The following is a 24,010-nucleotide window of genomic DNA, read 5'->3' on the forward strand; positions in this document are numbered from 1 at the left end:
CTGTCAATGCATTTGGACCTAAACAATTTACAATTAACAAATGTTTTAGAGTTACAGTATTAATGTAGTAAAATAAATAAATTTAATACCATATTATACAGTATTTCTTAGTAATACTGTAACTTATAGTTAACATGTTTTTATTGAAAAATTACTTTACTGTATAAATTTTTGGGCAATTTCAAAAGCATCTCTATTCACTTTATAACAGTGTACTATCCTGAACAGTATGATGGATTAATTTTGCATCAATTTCATTTATGTTGCTTACTCTGGAAACACATCCATGTCATAAAATCATGGCAGCCTGTACAGTGAATATGGATATCAGTGATGTTTTTATTGTGTACAGTATTTAACTGAAAAAGCAGTCTTTCTTGTGCAGGTGGCTGAGATGAGTGATACACAAATCATTTTTACAGTATTGAATGGTATGTTAAGTTTGAAAGAACTTTCCTAAATTTTGTCTATCAGAGTTCTCAGAAATATTAAAAAGTGAAATGCAACTTTACAATTTTATTGTAACTTCAGGTTTGAGAGTGGATAGTTCTATACTGTAGTAGAAAAATGTCAAAGCAAAATATTACTAAAAAAATTAATGTGTTGTGGGAAGTTGATAAAGGCTCAAAAAAGAATGTCATCACAGCAAAGTTTGGAATTTCTGTGAGTAGTTTATCAACCAAAACAACAAATCATGAATGAATTTTGAAATTAGTTTATGATGCAAGACCCATAGCAAAACATGCTAGAACCTGTGTGTACGCTGATTTAGATAAAGTAGTTTTACTGCTCTTAATAAGTGTCAAACATATTATGAAGAGAGAACATTTTGTAATTGTTCTGTGCAACAAAAAATTACAAACTTTTACAAAAATGTAGTTAAACTAACTTGTACTTTAACACACAAATATATACTTAATTAAAATAATTTTAATTTTAAAATTACATTTATAGTACATTATTACTGTATATTATGTTTATATTAATTTAAATTATGTTAAAATAATACTTTATTCACCAGAAAGTGTAATTTCTGTATAATACAATTTCCCTAATGCAAATTGTTTTCAGGATTTAGCAACTTTGTTATATAGAAGTTTAATTGTAATTCAAGAAAATATCAACCTTAGTTGCTGTATGGCAGCATGCCAAAAATAAAAAAATGTTTTGAATTGCTATCACAGCATTTTAACTATATTAACTTAAGGGACTCCTACAACTGACATATTGCATATCGAGGCCTAAAAGTTTTCATAATTTCCTTTGTTAGTTTAGAAAGCTACACATCAAATTTAATCAAAATCGAAGGTAGTTAGGTGGGGAGACTTGATCACTTGGTACAGAATGCCCCAAGGTGTATCACCATTTAATCACAAATACCACTTCACAATCAACTAATTATATTTTTAAACTATTTATTGTAATGATACTATTTGATTAGTATAAACTTTGCTAAATATGTATAAAATGCAAATATCACTACCAAAATATTAATATTTGAAATGTTTTATAATTGTTGAATAAACAAACTAGTCTTCACAAAATAATAGCAGGGTTAAATCTTTATCAATTGACCATTTTTAATAAATTACGATAATTAACTATAAGAAATAAAATACTTACTTTATATGTGGATAAATTCAACAAGCTGATTAATGAAAGGTCAATTTTACAATTAATAATAATATCATAGGCACTGCAGATACCCTGAAATTAAAATTAGAAAAAGAAAACATGGATAACAACTTAAGATACAAATGTTTTATTAATAATTAAAATTACTGTTTTTTACAGCATATAAGATGCATAGCCACAAAAGATGTGCTCTCAATTCAGCACAGAATATTTAGGAAATTAAAAGTATTTTTATATTTAATTAAACCATCCTGCAATTTATGCACTGCAACCAAAATTTTGTTTTATTATAATTCTGGGCAAAAAGGTAAAATTAGAATACATACTTTATTTATCAAGAAAATAGGAGTTTTAAAAAATTCATTTACAATTAGAATTTATTTTTAAAATATTCCACTTGAATACAAGTGGCTTAGCTATAGCAAACATTAATAAAATTATTAGCTTAGCTATAGCAAAAATTAATAAAAAAAATAATAATAATACATTTAACTGAACAATAACATTTTTATTCAAGAATTTGACTAAGTAGTGGTTACCTGCAGTAGCCTATTGAAAGCTCTTTGAGTCATCAGGCCTATGGGAGATTACAACTTCACATATAAGATGCAAGGCAAATTTTTTAGCCTTTTTTGTTTTGAATAAAACTTGTATCTTATATGCCGTAAAATGCATTAATTTACCTATATATGTTAACTTTTTATGTTGACCTCTTTCTATATTAATTATTATAAATTTTTTAATAGCTTATGTTTTTACAAGAAATTATGTAAATAAACAGAAACAAACTTTAAATGTGTAAGAAGTTTGATTAAATACTAAAAGATTAAATAAGCACATGAAAGTATTTTTAATGTTTCTTAAAAAACAAAGAAAAAACATCCTAAAAACATTTGTGAAAAAATGCTGTTTAAATTTCTCATCAATATTTTAAAACCAACTTTTGAACAATAGTATTGCTATATAAATAAATTTGAAAAATATTCAATAAAAATTTTGTTACAATATTATATCAAATTCATAAATTCTTATAAAATTAAATTGATGTATTAATTTAAAGCACGCAATATAAAAATTAAAGCATTATTTACTTGTGAATAATGATGAAGGGTCATGACAGACAGCATAACAGTAAAAAATAAAATAAAATGATGTATGACTGCAAAATATCTATTTTTCACCAGGAGAAAAATAAAGATATTTTGTTTTTCTGAATAAGATTTCCTCTGTTTGCTAAAATGGAAACAATACCAGTATAATAAGTTCTATTAATATACAAAGTCCAACTTAGACAATGATATAATAAAGAATTTAATACAGTAACGACATAGAGGCAAAAGAATTAACACTATATTCTATTCACAAGTAGAAATGAATATGTTACTGCACTTTGACTTTTGTGTCCACCAACATGTAAACAAGACACCTTATCATATTCTGTAATATCAAGATGACTTTTTAATTTAATAATAATTAATTACTTTAAGACCATTGTTTTGGAAAAAGTGTCACAAATTATATGCAATGGTCAAACCATCAGTCAGAAGGTTTTTAACACATTATCTGCAAATTATAAGCAGGAAATTACAATACCAGCTACAAGGTATTTCTATGGAATATAAAGTTTGACAAAAAGTTGTCTTTGTGTTTTATGCAAAGACAATGCCAACATTTAATACAAGACATACTGTTAATACTGTTATAGTTATTTTAAGTATAGGATACTAATATTTAATGATCAAACAACTACAAGTAGCATAACTATTTGATGATAACATTTTGTGTTTACTGTTAATTATCAAACTATGAACTAATACATAAGTGAACATATTATGTAATATGGAATTAATAAATTAAATGTAAATAATTTTAAATAGAAATGCCCCATCATAATAGATAATTTAATGCATGATAATAAAATAACAATTAATTAATAAAACTAAATATCATTAATTAACATAAATCAAAATTTACCACACTTCAAAACTTCTATTCATTTAACATTTCAACACCTTATCTTTGCTGAGAAAACATTTAATAAACATGCACAAATGTTCTTCAACCTATTCTATTTATTTCTGTTCTAAAAACAGTATACTTATACTACTGAATAAGCAACTTAATAAAAATCATCATTATAACTTAAAACTAGTTTACTACTCTACCTATATATATATATATATCTGTTAAAGTGAATATCATTGAATTGAATAATACTTACAATGACTGTAATACCTTGTTCTTTACAAAGCATTGAAATTCCTGCCAATATTAAACAAATTCCTATCCAAGTAAAAGAAGATGCAATGTTCACCTCTATAGCTATTATTATAAGAAAAACTATTATTAATTAAATAATAATATAAGTTAAATTTATTTTTACAAATGTAATTATTAATCAAGAATCTGTAACCATTTTATCAGTATAACTTGAATTATAATCATAGAATATGCAGGTATTTGACTAAATTAGTTTTCTATCAGAATAATGCATAACTTTCTTATAATAGATTTTTTCAAAGAAATTACATAATGACAATATAATATATAAAGAACAAAAAATTGTTATAAAGAATACTTTTGTCTTTGACTACAGTTAATATACTTTCAGTTAGAACAAAATTCAAACAATCAAATTTGATTTTCATTTAAAACATATTATAAATTTATATTCTCAAAACTTTTCAAAAATAAAATTAATTAACTCCTTAAAGTGCATCAACACCTTAAAATTCCAGCAATATACAGGTTTAATGACACATTAATATCATGTTTTTCTTTCATCAACAAGACATATATTCAAAACAGTGGATGGGAGTACAGTTTCAGATTGGAATGTTATGTAAATTACTTTTGAGAAACTTAGAACAGGTAATATTTCCTGAATTTCCATGACATATTATATTGTACTCAAGATACATTGAAGTAATATTGAACTGGAAACCTGACATTGGTTTATTCTTGGGAGCAATTAATAATAATCCAATGGCCTCACCCTTCAGTTAGAACAAGAGATTGACTATACGCACAAACATCTCAATGCCCAATATTTTATAATGAAACCAAACAATTACCAGATTTAAATTCAGCTACTTAATCACTACTAAAAACTAAGTAATTTGGTACTAGAGGCAGGAGTTAGGTACCATCTCTTATTAAAATTAACAATTATAATTAAAATAAATTTTCATCCAGGATATTCTAAATTATTTAGTAAATATTAATTATAATAAGAAATTGATCCTGATATTTCAGATTTATTGAATCAACTGTATCTTTGGTTGTGTGAAAGGACAATAATTTCACCTAGAAATATAATAGAAGAAATAAATAACATTATTCTTGAAAAAGTCAATAGTAACAGCAGAGATTATCTATCGACTGATACAGTTTTAAGCACTGATGATGCAGTCCATTATCCACAAGAGTTTCTTAATTAATGGTCTCAGCCCATCTGGATTCCCACCACATAAATTAAAATAAAAACTTGGTTTTTCAATTATGTTGTTACGTAATGTTCAACCTCCCAATCTCTGTAATGGTACCAGGTTACAAATTATAGCTATGCATGACAATATCATTGAAACTATAATTCTCACTGGACCAGCAACTGGAATAATGGGGTTCTAGGAATAAATGCAATTTCCCCAGCAACTGGGGAAATTGCATTTATTCCTAGAACCCCAATGATTCCTACCTATCTACCATTTCAATTTAAATGTTTACAATTTCCAATTAAACTTTTTTTGCTATTACAATTAACAAATAGCAAGGCCAAACTTTCCAACACGTTGGAGTGGATCTTCATACAGAGAGTTTCTCCTATGGCCAATTGTATGTAGGGCTTTCCAGAACTGGAAATCCTAACAATGAAATAATTTTGATACCAACAGGTGACAAAACTCAAAATATAACTTATTCAGAAGTTTTATGATTTTACTTTTTTATATTTTGCAATACTCTACTGCAATACTAGACAGTGATCGCCCAAAATTAATTAATGAAGAATTAGTTCAAATTTTCAAAGTTCTATATGTATTAAGAGCAGGTGAGGTCATGACGGGGTATGCGAGTATAAAATAAAAGCATAAAACATTATTATTGTCCACTGTGCCAAGATATACAATTGTTTGTGTATAAGAATATTTCAAAAAATACTATCAATAAACACATCATTTTTATTAGTTTTAATTAGTTGTGTGAATTTTCTGTAAAGTCTGTAGAATAGTTGTGCTATTTGGCTAACCACATGATGAAATCTAGCTGCTCCTTCCTATCTCTTGTGCATGAACAATGCATGTAGACTTAACTAAAGTCCTAAATGCAGTCACTTTGTATGTGATTAGATTGTGTGATAAGAGGAATAAAAATTGGGCTGTAAGAGTTCTTACAAAATACCTTTGTTAGCAATTGCCTTTGATGTAGTGAATATCCAGAAAGTGTACCTGAGTGACAACAAAGTATTCAAGGGATGGACAGCAATTAACTTTAAAGAAACAGACTCAATTTTGTTAACTTGAAGAGCACTATTTGAGCTTGCCTAATTCCCTTCAATGGTATTTTAATCTGACAAACCAAATGATTGCCAGATTAATTGGGCTATTTTACCAGTACTATTATTAATTAAATACTGAGTACTTTGGTACTAGAAGTAGGTGTTAGATACCATTTCTTATTAAATATAATAATTATAATTAAATTAATATTTATTAAATAAATTAGAATATTCTGGAAGAAAAGAATTGACCCTGAGGTATACATTGCCAGTTACACTACCAGGACGTCATATCTACCAATGTCTACCTCTAATACCAAATTACTCAGTATTTAATTATTAATAGTAGTGGTAAATTAGCCCAATTAATTGGCAATCATTTGGTTTATTACAAAAATATTGGGCTTTCAGATGTCTATATTTGTATCCAACATGTGCAAGTCTCCACAGGCTTGAACTTTGATGATTTAAAACATTCTATTCTGAAATTTACTTGTTCCATTCTGTATTCTTTCAGTTAAAGCTGACAATATCCATTGTAAACAGAAGAAAATATTAGTTTACAGTAAATTTTTGTTGTTTTTGCTGCTTATTGGTGTTTGTGGTGTGATTTTTTTTAGTTTAACTTAAAAAATAAGTCAATGTGTTATACAAAGAGATAGACTATGAACATTGCTCATATTCTTATCATTTTTAAGGAAGACATCAAAATATAGCTACTTTTTTTATAATTGCTGGGTCATTGCAAATGCAATGGCCATTTTTTAAAACTTAAACTTTCCAGCCTTGTAGTTCAACATTTCTCCATGTGAACAGTGCTGTATGTTTACAATTGGAAAAGTATACATATAATATGTAAATTTAAAAAATGATCTCATTTACATTGCGAGTTCCACATGTTTAATCAGGCACTGCTTCCGAAAATTTCATTCCAAGAATACAAATCTCAAAAATCAGAATTGAAGATCATCATCAAATCAGATCATCATCTGACTGTCTGGGAAATCATGGAAAGGTTAAAATACTGGACATTACTCAACAATTTCTCAATATCTAAACATGTTAGGGAAAGTCAAGAAGCTCAACAAATGTGTACCAGTGAGAGAGATAAGGATAATCATTTGGAAGTCTGCAGTTCTTTAATTATTTGTGACAAAAATGAAAGTACTCAAATGAAATTCTTCTCCAAGCACCTTATTCTCCACACCTTTTGCCAACAGACTATCACTTTTTATTATACATTTGGACAGTTTTTTGGCAAGGAAAGTCTTCAAGGAAGAGGATGCAATAAAAAAAACCTTTAATGACTATTTGGCTTCTCATTCATGTGATTTTTATCAAATTGGCATTAATGCGTTTCAATTGCATTGGGAAAAGTGTATTAATATTAGTAGAAACAATTTTGATTGAATATGTAAGTTTTAAATTAAATTAATACACATTCAAAGTCAGAAGTGAAAATCATTTGCAACAATCTAATACTATGTAGATTAGATTCTAAAAAACTGTATGCACATAAAAATTATAAATTATTTTACTTTTAGTAAAAAATATTTCTAATTGTTTCTATTATTTATCATTTTGTATAATTTAAATAATTATTTACCTTTCTTACAACCTTTTACATATGCTAAAAATGACAGGAAAAAAAATAAAGCACATAATAAATCAGCTCTTCCTACAACTGCAGATACCTAAAAAAGAAAAAAGCAAGAAAAATTCAACATGATTTTCAAATATATTAAATATTTAGATTTAATTATCCTAAAATGATACTTAATTATACAAATTCCAAATTTTCTTTAAAAATTTCAAATAAAATGAAATAGTTTTTATTAAATTAACTTCATAAGTTGTAACATGCTCACATTAAACGACCATTAAGAGATTTGGACTCTATCCAAGATTACTGTTTTTCCTGACTATTTAAATTCAAGTTTTATAAAAAAAAAATATAATCATAAAACTAACAAAACATATACTATTGACACTTATATATTATATCATTAAGTGAGTGATTTCTAATAAATCAGAAATCAATTCTTCTTACTAGGTTTCCAGAAAAATTCTTACTGAAGTATTTCTAAAAATACTAATGCACTCAACATATAACAAATGAAAGGTTCCAAATTCTAATTAAAAAACTGCTTGTTACTAATACTTCTTTATGACTGTCATATACAAGATTACATCCAGAACTACACATTTAGTATAGTATTCTGTTACACACAGACTCTGATACTAAAATTAATTAACTCTTTAAACACAAAATCAGCCAAAATTGACCTTATCCATTAAAAAATGAAATTGGCTGATTGAAAAGTTGTTAGTCTAGTTTTGCTATACAAGCTTTCCTCGTAGCCTAAGGGTTAAAAACAATTTAGTCATTAGCGACAGAGATGGAGTGAGTTTTCAGAGCTTAAAGAGTTAATGTTTAATATTAGTTCTAATTACTGTTAATACAAATATAGAAAAGTCAAACGAATTTTTGTAATTAAAAATAAATAATCTGAATCAAACTAGCATGATAATTCATAGCTAGCAGGACCTCTATATGGTGCATTCAGGCTGCTATTTATAGCACATGCAGGGCTGTCAAAGAGGAGGAACAGAAACAAACACATCAACATCAGTTATGAAATAATACTAAACTTTACTATTACTAATGTTTTAATTTATATAAAATGAACATATTCAGATCATTTAGAATGAAAACTTTACAGAACACTTTTCAAATCGATCAAATACAATCAAAATTTAAATAGAAGAAATATAATTAAAATATAAAAATTGACATGTATAATTGCATCACATTATTTATGAAACTAAATGAAATTAACTTATTACCCTGGATAAGGAGTAATATTTCATTGTTAATTCAAAATTTAGTTCCATAAATAATGTGATGTGACTAAACATGTCAATATTTATATTTTAATTGAAATTCAAAGTGAAAGAGAAATAATGGCATTGCTTCTGGTTTGCTGAAGTGCAATATTAGACTTGTTGAATTGGTACAATGTTTATTATGCAAAAGTCTGAGACTGACGTGTGACAATATATTATCATATATATATATATATAATCACACATTGGTTTTGAATTAATGAAAAATAGTCAATAGAAAATTACAATATTTAAAAATAACATTTGAGAAATTGATTATTGTAAAGATTATGGTGGTTATGAATATCACATTAAACACACAATACAGTATTAGGTATGACAACTATTTAGTTATTACTTGAGATGAGTTTATCACATTTGACAACATGCAAAATTTGTACAAATAAATAAATGAAATCACTAGTTATTTCAGGAAGTCTTATACTACTTTCTTATGCATATCTTATATTATACTTACATAAAGATGAAATAAACAAAATATATAATGCTTAAGTTTACATAATTAATTTTATCATATTTTCATGGATTGACCAGCATAATGCATATAACCGGGGCAGAAACCAGCATGCTGGAAACACCAGGGTTACGGCATGCCATTGAAAACTGTGACTAAAATATAAAATTAATCAGATCTAACAAAACTAATTGTTAAAGAGATGTTTAAAAAAATTCTTCCAAGTACAATAAAATAATGTTGTAACTTGAGTAATATAAAATCAGAAAGAGTTTTTGTTTACAGTGCAATAACAATTAGCAGCTTATTGACATTAGTTGTATTAGTAGTAAGTCAGTGCTAGCTCCACTGACCATCCATCTTAAAAATAACATCTTCCTCACAAATTTCACACAAAGCACATGTTAATCAGCGTAAACTGAGATAATTTACATTGAGTTTCTGAAATTTGATATGTTTATTTTTGAGTTTTTGGATCAAGTTACAATAAAATAAACATAAAAAAAACACTTTCAGCATTCCACAAGTATTTTACATCATTAGAAAGAAGACAAAATGCAGAAATTAATTGTATAATTGTAGTTTTTGATGTAATGCTGACAGTTTCATAGTTTTAGAACAAAACTCTTTTGTTTTATGCACCCTTTAGACAGGGGTGTATAACCTCACTTAAACTGGCATTCTGGCATTTTTCCAGAATAAACCAGCATGCCAGTTACCATATGGAAATATCTGATTTTATGGTCTCTCCCAGATAGTCTGACATATCGGACAATCCACAAAAATACGTTATTAAAAAAAAAGGTTTTAATCATCAATTCACCTATTAGATTAATTTCTAAGAATAAAAAAACATTAATGTTATTAAAATTTTTTTTAAATTTAATTTTTACAAGACAGCATTCTCCTTCCAAAATTTTAGAAGTGCTGTCAGAACTTATAACACCAATGCTAATAGGAAAGTTTTCTATTTAAACATCAATTACAACAAAAAGTTAGATATTATCTCTAAATGCATTTTGACTTGGTCACTGTGCCAAAGCTTCTTCTCTGGATTATTACACCAAAAGAAGATATAAAGCAACAGTCTACTCTAAGGAACTTCTGTTTTACAATTTTAATCACATAAAGATTCCTTTTATGTTCGGACAATCTTATCTCAGCATGCATCAGTTGTGATACCTGCTTAAATGAATATTATCAACATATTTTATTATGGCTTAATGTTCTTTAATTCTTCATTTAACAATGTTTTTTTCCTATATATAATTTTAATAGTATTTTTATTAATATTCTTAATCTTCCAATTAGTTTTATCATATTACAACAAAAAGTAATATCTACCTTTTCATTATAATTGATATTCAAATAAAAAATTTCCTTTCCATATATATATAACTTTTTTCATAAACCTGTCTTAATGTTAATATCTGATGTATGATTGAATAGTTTTTCATAAATCCTAATTGATAATCACCAAGAATATCTTCAACATATGATTTTAGTCTGTTTAGCACTATGTTAGACAATACTTTGTAACTTGATAGCAGTTAGATTTCTCTATAATTGATACAGTTACAAATGTCACCTTTTTTAAAGATTGGTATTATTAAAACCTCATTCCAGTCAAGAGGTATTTCTTCTTTTTTCCATACTGGTACTATTAGCCTAAGGAATTTCAGGACTGCTTACCTTTATCAGTTCAGCTGCTATTTCATTAAATCCAGCAGTTTTATTATTCTTTGACTTACTTATTAATGATCTCTGCTGTTTCTGCAGGAGTTGGTGTGGCAATAAATGGTTCACATGTAAATTTTTATCTCATATGTTAGCATATTTACTGGTTCATCACAATTGAGAAGATCTTTAAAATATTCTTGCCATCTGTGACAAATTTCCTTATAGTCTGCCAATATATTTCCATCCTTATCCTTAAAGATAGCTGTTCTTTTCTGGTAATCTTTCCTAAAAATAGATATTTCTTTATAAAACTGCCTTGAGTTATTACTGTTAGTTTTCCTGCAGTATTTCTAATTTTGTTTCAAAATACTCTTTTCTTCTTTCTTATCCACCTGAAAGTTTCCCTGCAGACCTCTCTACTTTTGTTCATTTTCCACATTATTTTTGTTATTTATCCATATCTGTCAAGCTTTTGTTCTCTACAATTAATTTACATTCATTATCAAATCATTTTTGGGACCATTCTTTTTTCTTATGTAAACATTTTTCTGTGTATTTTTTAACCCTAACTATATTATGCTATAAGTTATTTATGTCTAAAGCTGTGTTACTTCCATTTTCTGTCCTATCTGTTTCCATTTCCATAAAAAATCTTGCAGCTCATCAATGCATTTTTTTTTCTTTTTTGATTACTGCATCTTTACGGCAATTTATATCAAGAGAGCCCATCCATCTTTCTATGAAAATTTCTATTAAGTTTTATTTTAAAGTTACTCCTACCAAAAAATAATTGCTATTGAATTCTGCACCTCTAAAACTTCTTACTTTTTGTATATTGATTCCATATTTCTTACTTATAAGTACAATATACTCTTGATTATCCTTGTACAGATTATCCGTTTGTAAATTATCCATGCATGCTTACGTCTTGATAAAAATTTACATCAGGAATACATATATTAGCATTAAAATAAAAAAAAACATCTATATTGTTAACTCTGGCTATTTAAAATGATAGATTGAGAGTCAAAACTATTTCCAGAATGTCAAGACATAAATTAAATGACCTTACAGGTACAGTAAGTGCGGTTGATTCTTGAACAATATGGCTTTACTTATGTGTACACTGTATTATTTCTTTTATTCATTACATATTCATTACATTGTAAAATTGTTTGAAGAAAACATTTTGAATCATTAATATCACAAAATTAATGACATTTTACAATATCATCTTGCTGGAAACTTGTCATTCCAGTTAATAATACAAGAAATTGATAGTAAACTGTGAGTTTCTAGTTCAATAAATTCTAAATTTACTGTTTAAGTCAAAAGTTCCATTCAACTCTGATTTCATCTAAAGCTTATTAATTAATTAATCAATCAATACTCTCAAAACTTATTTTATTCATAATATATAAACTGTTAAGTTAAATTTAATGTGCAATTAAAAACTAAATAAAAGAAACATCAATTAGCTTTCATTAAAACAGTCTTGTGAATTATCTGTGTTTCCACATTATTCATGTCTCTATTACTGGTGATTAGCCCAGATAATTGAGAGTATACTCTAAGTGGTCAATTCAATTTACAATACTTCTATATAGAGAGGTCAAGGTTTGTTTTTAGTCTGATACTCTACTCACAATTAAACTGTTGGCTGCTGCTAAGTGGATTGATTAATCAGACTCCATTGTCATTTGAAGTATCTTGCAGGCTTTCTTTTCCAATTATGTCTCTATAAATCTCTTCTTTTCCCAATTTTTGCATTAAAATCTCCTAGCAATATGAATACATCATTCCTTGGGACCTTCTGGATTGTGGTATGTACATCATCATAAAAAGTATACTTCACAAAGAATCTTTATATTCCATAGGTGCACGGGTGTTCACGAAAGATATGTTTGCCCATTTGACTTTGATACATATGTTACTAATATCTTCATTTACTACATTAAAATTCAGAATGGAGTTTCACAACAATTTTCCAATGTCAAAACCTGTACCAAATTCATGTCTAGTAGTATCATTTCCTCCATGTATCATCATATAATTTCTGCATGAAATGTCCCAATTTCATGTCCATCTTATTTCTAGTAAAGATGTTATATACAGAGCAGGGCTGCGAAGTCAATAAAAAACACTCAACCCGACTCTTGAACATTTTAGGGGTCAACTCCAACTCCAGCAAAATTAAATACCAAGTCAAAGGTGCTAAGGAATACCCTATTCTGAACTCTGAAAGAAGCCGTTTACCCAAATACTTTTATAGTTATTCTTAATATTTAACTTACATTAGTATTTATTTGTATACAAAAATTAATTTTTAACAAATATTTAATAAGAGGAGAAAGAGGGCAATAAAATTCTACATCTACGTATATTCTACAGCATTTGCAAATCAATTTCACCCTTTCAGAAGAGTTAGTCCATATGAAAAGTGTGCAATCTAGCTAGCTACTTCAGCCCCTTGTTCAGAAAAGAAAAATATGTACTCTGATCAATTAAGTCTAGCTCATTCAGAAAAATAGAGTATTTATTTAGAGCAGTGATAATAAAGGAATAATTCAAAAATATTCTAGTTCAATCAGGTCAAAACAATTTAACTACTAAACACAAATACTACACATTTAATAAATTAAACTGATGCATTTTTTATTTAAAATGAATAAATTATAACAAAACACAAAAAGGTTTTAAAAATTAATAAATACGTAATAAATTTTCTTTCATTTAAATAAAAAAGCTAAAGTAAATTTAAAATGCGGGAGTCAGAGTCGACACATTTTTTTCCGATTGACTCCTCTGGTCATAAATTTCTCCCGTCTCCGACTCCACAGCACTGTTACAGAGTATACTTTTCTAATTATTCTCATAGTTCTTGCAATGCAACCAGTCTGAAAAGGATTCTAATATTCCATGTTTCATTACCTTTTTACCATTCAAACATTTTTTTCCAATAGTTCCAGTCTTTTTTTCATAACTTCTAGGTGTTTTTGCATGATGGAGTTGTTGACACTAAGCACAGCCCCAACTTTTCAGGTTATTTTGGTAAACAACATTGGAAAACTTTTATCTCTACAAAGCACACATTTAGCATTTTTCATTCTAACAGAAGTGGTTTAAAATATCATTCTATACTATTAAATGTTTGATTTTAAGATGTAAATTCTCACATTTTGACTAAAAACAACTGGCTTCCTGAAATTAACAGTAATTTGATTTATTTATTTGTATAGATAGTGCCAAGTTTTGTGAGCTTCTATAAATATTTGTCCGACATGCTAGAATCATAAGAATTCTAAGTATGGTAAGCAACTTTTCAATGAAAAATAGAGAGATATATCTGAATGATGAGTATGTATGAAGTTTTTTAAAATATGATTGTTCTTTATTGATGTTTAAATATTATTATATAATAAAGTAAAATTTTATATATTTAATACTTACACTTTCAGTATGAACAGGATGGACTGTAAACAGTAAGGCACATATGAAAGATGCTTTAGGTGCATTATGATGTTTGAAAATTCCAATAAAAACTGAACATATCACATAAAATGTAAGTATACAGACTATGCCGTATAGTACAACATTTACTAGATGAAAACTAACAGGATGCAAGCCACCAGAGAGGAAATTATTTATCCTGTAAAATAATTTTAAAGAAATGTATATACATATATATCAGAAATAAATTTAATAAAGTGTATTATTATGAAATCAGTTTTAAAATATATATAGACACCAGCAGCTCTTCCATGATCATCTCAGACATTCCAACTCCAGTTTTTTTTGCAGCTCTTTGCTACTCTCCTCCTCCTCCTCACTGTGTTTTATAACAATTCTTTATATAAACAATGACAGTTTCATATATATTGATTAAATAAATAACTAATGACAAATTCTAGCAACAATTTGCATAAAATTTCCAGCAAAAAATCTTTAAAATTGTATGTGGCACCATCTGTTATAATATTTTATTAAAAATACTTTTTATATTATTAATTATTATAAAATGACAAGAAGTTTCATTTTGAGGGTAGAGATGAGTTCTGTAAAAAAACTGTAAATACTAATGAGTATAATAAGTAAAATCTTTATTAAATCCNAAATAATACTTTATTCACCAGAAAGTGTAATTTCTGTATAATACAATTTCCCTAATGCAAATTGTTTTCAGGATTTAGCAACTTTGTTATATAGAAGTTTAATTGTATTTCAAGAAAATATCAACCTTAGTTGCTGTATGGCAGCATGCCAAAAATAAAAAAATGTTTTGAATTGCTATCACAGCATTTTAACTATATTAACTTAAGGGACTCCTACAACTGACATATTGCATATCGAGGCCTAAAAGTTTTCATAATTTCCTTTGTTAGTTTAGAAAGCTACACATCAAATTTAATCAAAATCGAAGGTAGTTAGGTGGGGAGACTTGATCACTTGGTACAGAATGCCCCAAGGTGTATCACCATTTAATCACAAATACCACTTCACAATCAACTAATTATATTTTTAAACTATTTATTGTAATGATACTATTTGATTAGTATAAACTTTGCTAAATATGTATAAAATGCAAATATCACTACCAAAATATTAATATTTGAAATGTTTTATAATTGTTGAATAAACAAACTAGTCTTCACAAAATAATAGCAGGGTTAAATCTTTATCAATTGACCATTTTTAATAAATTACGATAATTAACTATAAGAAATAAAATACTTACTTTATATGTGGATAAATTCAACAAGCTGATTAATGAAAGGTCAATTTTACAATTAATAATAATATCATAGGCACTGCAGATACCCTGAAATTAAAATTAGAAAAAGAAAACATGGATAACAACTTAAGATACAAATGTTTTATTAATAATTAAAATTACTGTTTTTTACAGCATATAAGATGCATAGCCACAAAAGATGTGCTCTCAATTCAGCACAGAATATTTAGGAAATTAAAAGTATTTTTATATTTAATTAAACCATCCTGCAATTTATGCACTGCAACCAAAATTTTGTTTTATTATAATTCTGGGCAAAAAGGTAAAATTAGAATACATACTTTATTTATCAAGAAAATAGAAGTTTTAAAAAATTCATTTACAATTAGAATTTATTTTTAAAATATTCCACTTGAATACAAGTGGCTTAGCTATAGCAAACATTAATAAAATTATTAGCTTAGCTATAGCAAAAATTAATAAAAAAAATAATAATAATACATTTAACTGAACAATAACATTTTTATTCAAGAATTTGACTAAGTAGTGGTTACCTGCAGTAGCCTATTGAAAGCTCTTTGAGTCATCAGGCCTATGGGAGATTACAACTTCACATATAAGATGCAAGGCAAATTTTTTAGCCTTTTTTGTTTTGAATAAAACTTGTATCTTATATGCCGTAAAATGCATTAATTTACCTATATATGTTAACTTTTTATGTTGACCTCTTTCTATATTAATTATTATAAATTTTTTAATAGCTTATGTTTTTACAAGAAATTATGTAAATAAACAGAAACAAACTTTAAATGTGTAAGAAGTTTGATTNTTAATTATTATAAAATGACAAGAAGTTTCATTTTGAGGGTAGAGATGAGTTCTGTAAAAAAACTGTAAATACTAATGAGTATAATAAGTAAAATCTTTATTAAATCCTCAAGATATCATGATCCGCTTCTATCTCTCCATTCCCTCAACCATTAACCACCAAAATTTAATAGTAATAATGTCCCTAATATACAAACCTCCCTCCAAAATTTCATAAATTTTCAACAAAAGGCACAGAAGTTATTAAGATGCAAATTGGGTCAACAAAATCATGCTCCCCACACACACATACACACTAACATCCATATACACAGAAAAAAACCCCAAATTATTTTGCATTTCTATACATTTCAAAGTCTGAGTCCAAAAATGCAAAAATCTTGGGAGTCAGTTTTTGACCAATTGCCATACTTTTCCTCTACATATAATAGCCAGGACAGTAAACATTTAAATAAAGAATAATCAAGGGTAAAAAAAAAAAATAAAAATGTAATTCAAAATAATGTAAGCAAATTAAAAGTTATAGACATTTTAAAAAAAAAGGAAGACAATACTTCAATTAATTAACTATATGAACTCATGGTATGAGACCTGAACAAGAAAATTTTGACAAAATATATAGATAACATCATTTTTCGGAGGACAGTTTCAAATTTGACAGCCTTTGTCAATACAATCAATAATAATCCCTATGGGTTGATCCTGGAAGTGGAACAATCTAGCCCATCAGAGGTGCACTTCTTGGACATAAATATTAGCATGGAAGGGTCTGAGATCTGTACCTCAATATTTCATAAACTGAGTTCTATGTCCTTGTACATACCAATGTCCCTTTTCCTTACAAAATTGCAGCTTACAAGGCATTAGTTATGAGAGCTTTTACATATTCTTCTACTCCCCAAGCTCTTGCTGCTGAATTAACATTTATAGAGCACTGTATCATTATACATAGATTGATTAAAAATTATTACTAGACACACTCAGGATTAACCTTTGTAGGATTCAGTTTGTTAGCTGACTTGCCATCAGCTAACCAAAGTGAAGACATGAAACAGGTCCCTATTACCTTTAACCTGTACTTAAGATCTTCTGTATGTCAGAATTGCCAAGATACATCAGGTTCGTATTACTTTCAGATGCCCGATTATTTTCAACATGTTCTGTAATGGGAAGGGGTTTGAAAACATTTGCATTAGTTTTTTGTTTGTTTTTTTCTATTTCACACCAGTTATCAGTTCTGTGTACATTATAATTATTATTATAACTTTTGCATGTTGTTATTATCCATAAAAATAATTTTATCATAAATATTTTTGCTACCAATTCATTTTTCATATTCTTTGATTTTTCTAATAATATTATTGATGAAAGTTATCAATGGCAAAGTTATATATAAAAGTTCAAGAAAAATATAACAACATGTTTTTGTTATAATAATAAATAACACTTCTGCCCATGACTTTAATTTAGATTGAATTAGTTATTCTAATAAGTAGGGTTGTAATAAATTGGAGGGCTTATCACATCAGGGATCTGGAATAAATAGACAATCTAGTCTATTTATTCCAGAAGTTATATAGAAGAAGTTAAAAGTAGATTACTTACAGTTTAGTTTTTGAGGTCTAGTTTCTTTTTTTAAAAAAACTATATATCAGAATAGAAGATTTTGAAAGACATTAACCTTGACATTAAATCAATTACAAAAATCCAACTAAAACATCCAGGAAAGTTAAGCAATGAGCTGCTTAACTAACTTTCCTGGCAACATTTGGTAGCATCAACTGTTATTTTATTTAAACCTTTTACATTTTTAACTATTATAAAATGGCAAAGAGCTTAATTTTGAGGGTATGGATGGGTTTTAAAAAAAATTGTAAATGGTAATAAGCAAAATCATCATTAAGTCTGACCCTACTGGAGATACGGATAATAAATAATGCTTCTAGGCATTAATTTTGCAGAAATTTATTAAGCTTCAAAGAGGGTGAACAAAATTGGGACCCAACACACATATACACAGAAATTATCCCCAAATTTGTTTGTATTTCTCGACATTTCAAGGTCCTGAGTCCAAAAATGTAAAAATCTTCGGGGGGTCATTTTTTGACCAATCACCATACCTCTGTTATATATAACAGCTGGGAAAGTAAAATTGGTAAATTAGCTTTACTTTCTCAAATGGTGAAAAATCTACTTGTTATCTATCAGAAATGAATATATCTAAAGGCAAGCAAACATTTTCTACCATATCAAAATGACAATTTATTCAGTATATGTTTTATAAATCTTATAAATCTAGAAATTAACTTTTAGGTTGCTATTAATACAAATTCTTAGTATGTTTTTAATAAGATTTTTTTAATTTTGGAAATGATAAAATGTAACTTTTGGAAATATATATTGAAAGACTTAGTGCAACTCATGAATTTAAAAAAAAACTTAAAATACTCATAAATATAGTTTATCACAGTGTAAAATTACAGTTGAGTTGAAGTCTTGGATCAAACAGCAAAAAACTTCTCAGTAAAAGCAGATCCAACATTGTCAATTTATGTATTGATAGAATTAGAAACACAAATAATACAACATAAATCTGAAAATGCTAGAAGTTACATGTCAAATGACTAAATAAATAAATAAAAATTTTGATACATAGAATCAACTTTTAAAAATTGTATACAGAAAGAATACTTAATCAAAATGAAATACTGTACACTGTATGAGATGTAAAACTGTATAGTGTTAATTCCAAATGTTTATATTTTAAGTTATATTATCATTACATTATAATAAAAGTTAACAAACATGACATTTTCATTTTAAAAAAATGTATTCTAAATGAAAAGATACTATAATTCATCTTAAAATTTAATCATTGATTTAAAATAACAATATAATGAATTATTTTTAATAAAAAGTCATAAAAAAAATAAATAAATAAACTTTTTATTGAATCGCTTACCTGAAAGTAAGAACAGTTAATGGACGATATGATTTGTGGCTATTATTGTGAGTAAGTTTTGTACCCCAAAAGTCATTTTTAAAAATGTTGCTTAATGGTGTCTCTAATTTCAGATCATTATTATTAACTATTGCTTCAGAGTCATCAAATACAAAATTTCCATAAATACTGTTTATAAAACAGGCAAGTGCCAATGTAAAAATAATAAGAGGAGCCCAGGGCAATAAATAATCTGGTACCGGAAAAACAGAATCCCATAATATCTTTTTATCAAGTAACTTAATATTTCCAAGAATTGATTTCTGAAACTGATGTCCATTTTTCAGATTTGACAAAGTTGTATTATTTTTATTGTGATCTGTATGAATCATTATCAAAATCTGTGTTCAGGAATTTTCCACTTAGCATAGTTCTGAAATAAAAAAAAATATATAATCAACATCAAGCATTATTAAATAATACAAAAAAATAATGGTACTATTATTTTAACATTAACCAAAATCACACCTTCCTTATGAATTCTGAAGTGTAGATCCTGAAGCGTGCCTGTGAGCTAGACCGAAAACATTTGTTTCTAATAGAGTATTGCCGGAAGAAGTAAGGAAAGTGTGATATTGATTAATGAAAAACTATGTGCATTATTACAGTGGGTGGTCAAAAAATTCACAGAAAATAGTTATGATTGTCAGATGTCATTCATTTTTTATACACAGAATCATACAGATATCTCTATTTCTCAAAATATTTTCCATAGGAATGAATGCATTTCTTCATTATCGAAAACCAGTCCAAAAAGCAGCCTCAAAAATTTACCTTCAAAAACTCTGCCGTCATCACATTCACCAGTTCCTCTTTTGAATCAAACTTCCTTCCTTTCAAATTTCTCTTCATCTGTGGGAAGAGGAAGTCATTGCAAGGTGCCTGCTCTGGCAAACAAGCAGGATGTGGAAATTGGACCACCTTGCAGGACTCCAAAACAAATGGGTCACATTGGCTCTGCGTCCAAAATTATTATCGTGACAAATCACATCATTGCATAGCTTGAATCCCAGACTTCCTTTGAGTGATCGAAATAGTTTTCTCCAGAATTACTACAGCCCTTAGATATCCTTCACGTTCATTGTTATAAAGGTCGAAGCACCCAGATCGAAAGTACCGGCACCGCTCGTACGCAGCAGTCCGGAACGGAGCGCACCGGCAAAGTGCCGACAGGAGAGTTTCGAGACACCGCACTGCCAAATCTGCCGGGCGAAATCGCAACTCTCTTCACGATCGGTCAAGGAAGGCACGATAGACCGGACAGAGTCACCGGTAGAACGATTGCAGATCTCCACGATATCGAAACGTTCAGCCACAGGCAAAACACTATCTTAGAGTAGCAATTTAAAAGATATTTTCTGCAAATTTTTTGACCGACCCCAATATTTAACCTTTTTATAATTATTTTGTTTGGATAATTATTTAACCGGAACATACGACACGCGTGTTCTATTTCTTTATTTCGGTCCTTTAACAGTCACGCACAACTTAATTTCATTTATATAAACGTTAACTACATTTCTTTTATAACTATTTTATTAGTTAACGACGGCGCTGCGAAGCACAATCTGTATAAAATTAAACTTAAAACATCATTAACAGTAAAAGGCTAAAATCTGTATAGCCTTTTAGTATTAAGAATTCTCAATTTAGTCACGGATGGAATAATGGATGGAATTCATTCATTTGTAATAAATGACTACGGCAAAAACGTCGACATTAAAACTTGGTATTCCTTGGTATTGGACATTAAAATTTGATATTCCTACTCTTGGCCAAATTTTGGTATCTTAGGCCACGATATCAAAATGAAAACGTCACAACCGAGTTTGATCCGTGGTAATGTGTCAGGATGGTTTTATTGATGGACCAGGACAGACGTTTACTAACAAAGTGGTAGGACTCGACCGACTCGGTTATAAAGACGGACGCGTGGCGCGTTGGTTTTCCAATAGATAAATTAGGTAAAGGACGAGACGAACGATTAAAAATGCGCCGTAAAACAAAGATAAAGGCAAAGAAACCTTTTCGTGTCCGAATGCCACAATAAGTTTTTCTGCGAAACGTCGACGGACGGTGACACTTCACCATGGTAACGCTACGACGCCACTCCCGCCTCCTGTAGTCGAAAGGACGAAATAAAAAATCTTTTATTTTCCATATAAAAATAATAAAAATTATTACATAAAAATGCAGATTTTTAGAAATTCGAGCGTATTTTGAGACGTCGTTACGTAAGAGGAGAAATTCGGAGTGGCGGTAAAAGACCGATTCCCGAAGTTCCATATACAGTAATATATTCCTGGGCCAAACCCACGTCGGTTTTGGGGTATTTTTCGTTTACTAAATTTTTTTCTGGACGTAAAATGTAAATGTTGAACAATCAGATCTCTGGGAGTGATGACGTGATTACATTGTCGCTGCTGTAATGTCCGAGGATGAAAACGAGAAACCGCGTGAGCTGCCCGGCGGCCATTTTGAAATGTGTTGACAGTTGCGTCGCTGTTTGAAAATCGTGGAAGTTCAGAAAGAAAAAAGTCAAAGCTAACCGAGAACCATGTTTAGCTTGAATTGGTTGTTGCCGGAATGAATGTAGATACAGTGATACCTCGGGTTTCGTCTACAATCCGTCCGAAAAAAATCGGCGAAATGCGAAACCGACGAAAATCCAGGCAATTATTTACACACAAATCAATGTAATTCGTTCTAGACACTCCAAAATACATACCAAAACACATTTTATAGAGAATAACAATAAGAAATTACTATAAAAGATTAATGTAAAGAATAAATGAACATTTAACGGAAAAACATTTAACGGAAAACGGAAATTTAAGTTACGGAAAAGCAACACTTGGGCGATCTGCCTAACAGGAATGCCTTCCGGGAGGTCTTTTTAAAAGGGTAACTGGCCCCTATTCGGGCGATACAAACGTGGAGAAACCCAGAAAACTCCACGTGGCCAGCCCGTCCCGGAGAGGCGTGAACCCACGACCGAAGAACACTGAGGGAATGAAACCGCTTGGTCACTGATGGGACTCCACGATAGAGCTAAAAGGAAAAGAAAGCAATGGAATTGTTTGACTAGATGCGCGGGGTAATGCTTACACAAAGAGAAACACCATACTGAAATATATTTCGTTTAATATCTCCGGATGGGGTAAAGATTAAAACACGAAATTCGGCACATCGCTTGTGTATAAAAGGCGTTAATACTGTAAAAATTCTGGTAGTTAAAGGTTGAGGGGGTGAGGTGATAGAGCGTGGTCACGTGTCTACCTCCAGTGGAGTTGGACTTTACTTGAAGATTTGATGAAGATTTTACTTCTTATTAGCATTCACATTTTTTTAAAACTCATCCATACTCTCAAATTTAAGCTTTTCGCCATTTTATAGTAATTAAAAATATAAAGTTTTTTTATAACAAAATCTCATAACAGATGGCGCCACACTCAATTTTATTTATTAATTAAATAAATAAATAAAATTGAGTGTGGCGCCATCTGTGGCACCGGTAATTAATCACAATAAATTTTATTGTGATTAATTACCGGTACATAAAAATTGTTTTTTCTTTTTTAATAAGACCTTATGAGTCGTAGCATGAACATATCTCTCGTAAATTTAGAAATTGAGAGTTCTCTTTAAAATAAAACAATAATTTAATGTTGTATTTAGGGATATTGCAAATAAATCCCTCAAATACGAAAAATTTCCCTCTTTTGCATTTACTAAAAATTATTAATCGACCATTTACGTCGTCGATCTTCCGTAAATCCTTCGAAATAAATAAAAAAACGAGTTACATCACAGGAAAGTCAGAATGGGCTCAACGATCATATTTGTCTGTTTCGTGCTATCTTAACTTTAGACGTTACATTGTAAATAAGTTAATTGACATAATAAAATGTTATTTATCATTGATAATTGCCTGATACACGCGATTACCTTTATCAAAATATAAATGACGTAGTTAACTCGATTGCTTCACGGTAATCTATTTTATCTGTAACATTCAGTCCTATTATACATGATTCAGTTTCAATTAAAGTTGTTACTGCATTTTGATCGTTATTCTTCTATCTATAAATAAACAAACATATCTAAAGATAGCGTTATTAAAATAAACTAACGTATGTGACATAAGCTAAATATGTACTCTATGTAAATTGTTATCATATACGTCATATACAAGTGTATATTAAACTTTATAAATAGATTATTTTTCAATTAATTCGTTTTTCCCACTAGTTTTCTTACTACGAAGAGCTAATTCTT

At 28.6% G+C, this 24,010-nt stretch overlaps 1 protein-coding gene across 1 annotated transcript in view; it reads right to left on the reverse strand.

Annotated features, from left to right (window-relative positions):
• LOC111630808 (transmembrane and TPR repeat-containing protein 4-like) overlaps window positions 1-21,864 on the reverse strand; it is a 50,181-nt gene extending 28,317 nt beyond the window's left edge. Inside the window, exons 1-6 of the mRNA XM_023374966.1 lie at window positions 21,757-21,864; window positions 19,694-20,105; window positions 14,622-14,820; window positions 7,737-7,824; window positions 3,857-3,957; window positions 1,624-1,707 (exon numbers count right to left, since the gene is read on the reverse strand). Coding sequence (XP_023230734.1) covers window positions 1,624-1,707; window positions 3,857-3,957; window positions 7,737-7,824; window positions 14,622-14,820; window positions 19,694-20,064 — 843 coding nt within the window. The 5' untranslated portion in view covers window positions 20,065-20,105; window positions 21,757-21,864. The remainder of the gene's footprint in view (window positions 1-1,623; window positions 1,708-3,856; window positions 3,958-7,736; window positions 7,825-14,621; window positions 14,821-19,693; window positions 20,106-21,756) is intronic.
• Between the last annotated feature and the right edge of the window lie 2,146 nt (window positions 21,865-24,010).

Source organism: Centruroides sculpturatus, unplaced genomic scaffold (genome assembly GCF_000671375.1).
Source record: "Centruroides sculpturatus isolate CEXI.00-Female unplaced genomic scaffold, Cexi_2.0 scaffold754, whole genome shotgun sequence".
Taxonomy (NCBI): domain Eukaryota; kingdom Metazoa; phylum Arthropoda; class Arachnida; order Scorpiones; family Buthidae; genus Centruroides; species Centruroides sculpturatus.